The sequence below is a fragment of the Athene cunicularia genome (genome assembly GCF_003259725.1).
Source record: "Athene cunicularia isolate RWA chromosome 21 unlocalized genomic scaffold, athCun1 chr21_part1, whole genome shotgun sequence".
NCBI classification, from domain to species: Eukaryota; Metazoa; Chordata; class Aves; order Strigiformes; family Strigidae; genus Athene; species Athene cunicularia.
The window spans coordinates 954,000-956,968 of NW_020799127.1; the positions used below are offsets into that span (position 1 = coordinate 954,000).

Below are 2,969 nucleotides of genomic sequence, written 5' to 3' on the forward strand. Positions count from 1 at the left end.
CCCCCATATTCCAGCTCCCTCATTAGCAGCCTCGCACCCAGACCCCTTCATTCCTCGGGACCCCCCCATTCACCATCTGCCCCCCCAGCCTCCCCCCCAGCCCCGCGCCATGGCCTGCAGCCTGAAGGATGAGCTGCTCTGCTCCATCTGCCTGAGCATCTACCAGGACCCAGTGAGCTTCGGGTGCGAGCACTACTTCTGCCGCCGGTGCATCACGGAGCACTGGGTGCGCCAGGAGCCCCAGGGCACCCGCGACTGCCCCGAGTGTCGCCGAACCTTCGCCGAACCCACCCTGGCCCCCAGCCTCAAGCTGGCCAACATCGTGGAGCGTTACAGCGCCTTCCCCTTGGACGCCATCCTGGGTGCCCAACGCAGCCCCTTCCCCTGCAAGGACCACGAGAAGGTCAAGCTCTTCTGTCTCACCGACCGTGCCGTCGTCTGCTTCTTCTGCGACGAGCCTGCCGTGCATGAGCAGCACCAGGTCACCAACGTGGACGATGCGTTCGAGGAGCTGCAGGTGGGTCCGTTCGTCCCTGACCACGGAGCATCATCCCTCCAGCAGCCCCTGCCCTGAGCTGCTCCTCTGAGCTCCCTCATCTGTCCGTGCCCCCCTTGGCTCGCCCAGGGCAGCGGGGGAGTCCCCATCCCTGGAGGGGTTGAAGAGTCGGGCTGACCCAGCACTGAGGGATCTGGTGGAGTTGGGAATGGTCAGGGTGAGGTTCATGGTTGGACTGGAGGAGCTTCAAGGGCTTTTCCAACCCAGAGGATTCCGTGATTCTGTGTGTTGGCTCTTGTCCGTCTGTCCCCGCACCCCTTCCATCAGTACTGTAGCTTCCTCCCACCCCTCTGTCCGTCTGTCAATTCACATGCGCTTCTGTGGCTGCCCCCACGGGATGTCCCCTTACTTCATCCACACTGGAGTTACCTGAAGAACCCCAAACCAGCCAGACATGCATCTGCTGAGCTGCCCCCCCAAGCCATTACCTGCACCCTTGCTCTGCCCTGGACGGGACACCCCTGCCAGCAAGGACCCCCCATGCCCTGCCCCCCCTTTCCCACCACCCCTGTACCCCATGAGCTGGGTTTTTGCAGGAAAGCTGCCTGCTAGGATCCTTTTTTCCCTCCAGATCCCCTATTTTATGATTTTTTTTTTTTACAGCGGGAGCTGAAGGAGCAGCTCCAGGGGCTGCAGGAGAGTGAGCGTGGCCACACCGAAGCACTGCACCTCCTCAAACGGCAGCTGGCTGAGACCAAGGTACCAGAGGGGATGTGGCCGTGCCCCCTGATAACACCCCAGCCCCAAGCCTCACCGACCTGATTTGGGGACCCGCAGAGACCCCAAACCCCACAGTTTCATGGATCTGCCCCATTTTTTCCTCACCTGGTACCCCAAAACACACCAGCAAGTTGCTCATCCCTCTTACTTCTTTCAGGGCTGTTTTTCTTCATCTTTTTCGTTAATTTTTTAATTTTATATTTATCTCCTCCTTGCTCAGGTGTTCAGCTTTCAGCAAGGTTCAATTTTCTCTCCATCCCCACCAGTGATGGGGGTTTTCTAGGTCTCCTATAGAGACGTGGTGTCAAATATCCATCCTTGGATGCTTGGAGCATCCGGAATCTTTTGGGTTAACAGGGCTGTAGGGGTTTATTTTGGGAATTATGGATTCATGGAGGGGTCAGGGCAGGTTTTGTGGGGTCGTGACACCCGTCTGCATCCCAAAAGTCTTCAGCCAAGAGCCTGCGGGTGACTATCGGGGAGGCTTTCGAGCGGTTGCACCGGCTGCTGCGGGAGCGGCAGAAGGCGATGCTGGAGGAGCTGGAGGCAGACACGGCGCGGACGCTGACCGACATCGAGCAGAAGATCCAGCGCTACAGCCAACAGCTCCGCAAGGTGCAGGAGGGCAGCCAGATTCTCCAGGAGCGCTTGGCCGAAGCCGACAAACACGTCTTTTTAGCCGGCGTCGCATCCCTTTCCGAGAGGTGGGTGACACTGGGGTAACACCGGGGTCTTCCACGTCGTTCCCTCTTCATCATCTCCCCTTTGCAGGCTGAAGGGGAAGATCCACGAGACCAACCTGACCTACGAGGACTTTCCCACCTCAAAGTACATGGGGCCGCTGCAGTACACCATCTGGAAGTCCCTTTTCCAGGATATCCATCCCGGTGAGGGGTGTGGGGATGGGCTGGTGGGGAGTTCTGAGGGACAGGGACATCACCAGTGAGGGACAGGGATGGGGACATCACCGGTGAGGGGGGGGGACATGCCAGCGAGGGATGGGGATGCACTGGTGACCTCCACCCCACCATGGTTTGCAAACCAGTGGGGCAGAGCCCCCCTGCGCTGAGTCTGGGGGCTGCGTTGACGCTTGTGTGTGTGTGTGTGTGTGTCCCTTGTCCCCATGTGCCGCAGTGCCAGCAGCCCTGACGCTGGACCCCGGCACGGCTCACCACCGCCTCATCCTCTCCGACGACTGCACTATCGTGGCTTACGGCAACCTACACCCCCAACCGCTGCAGGACTCCCCCAAACGCTTTGACGTGGAGGTCTCGGTCTTGGGTTCGGAGGCGTTTGGTGGCGGGGTCCACTACTGGGAGGTGGTGGTCTCCGAGAAGACCCAGTGGATGATCGGTTTGGCCCACGAAGCCGTCACCCGTAAAGGCAGCATCCAAATTCAACCCAGCCGAGGTTTTTATTGCATCGTCATGCACGATGGTAACCAGTACAGCGCCTGCACCGAGCCCTGGACCCGGCTCAATGTCAAGAGCAAGTTGGAGAAGGTGGGGGTCTTCCTGGACTACGACAAGGGGCTTCTCATCTTCTACAACGCTGATGACATGTCCTGGCTCTACACCTTTCGGGAGAGGTTTCCTGGCAAGCTCTGCTCTTATTTTAGCCCCGGGCAGAGTCATGCCAATGGGAAGAACGTCCAACCTCTCCGCATCAACACCGTCCGCATCTAACGGGGGGG

At 59.4% G+C, this 2,969-nt stretch overlaps 1 protein-coding gene across 1 annotated transcript; it reads left to right on the top strand.

Moving 5' to 3' along the window:
* The first annotated feature begins 68 nt into the window (after positions 1-68).
* On the top strand, positions 69-2,963 carry ERMAP (erythroblast membrane associated protein (Scianna blood group)). Its single transcript, XM_026862692.1, has 5 exons — positions 69-517; positions 1,160-1,255; positions 1,724-1,980; positions 2,048-2,163; positions 2,411-2,963. Exons 1-5 carry the CDS (start codon positions 110-112, stop codon positions 2,959-2,961), a joined length of 1,428 nt encoding a protein of 475 aa, XP_026718493.1. The 5' UTR covers positions 69-109; the 3' UTR covers positions 2,962-2,963.
* The last annotated feature ends 6 nt before the right edge of the window (positions 2,964-2,969 follow it).

Bases quoted from the DNA above. Each gene is read 5' to 3' on its own strand.
- ERMAP (XM_026862692.1), top strand. From the start codon at position 110: ATGGCCTGCAGCCTGAAGGATGAGCTGCTCTGCTCCATCTGCCTGAGC. The intron at 1,256-1,723 runs GTACCAGAGGGG...GCATCCCAAAAG, and splicing joins GGCAGCTGGCTGAGACCAAG to TCTTCAGCCAAGAGCCTGCG. The intron at 1,981-2,047 runs GTGGGTGACACT...TCCCCTTTGCAG, and splicing joins GTCGCATCCCTTTCCGAGAG to GCTGAAGGGGAAGATCCACG.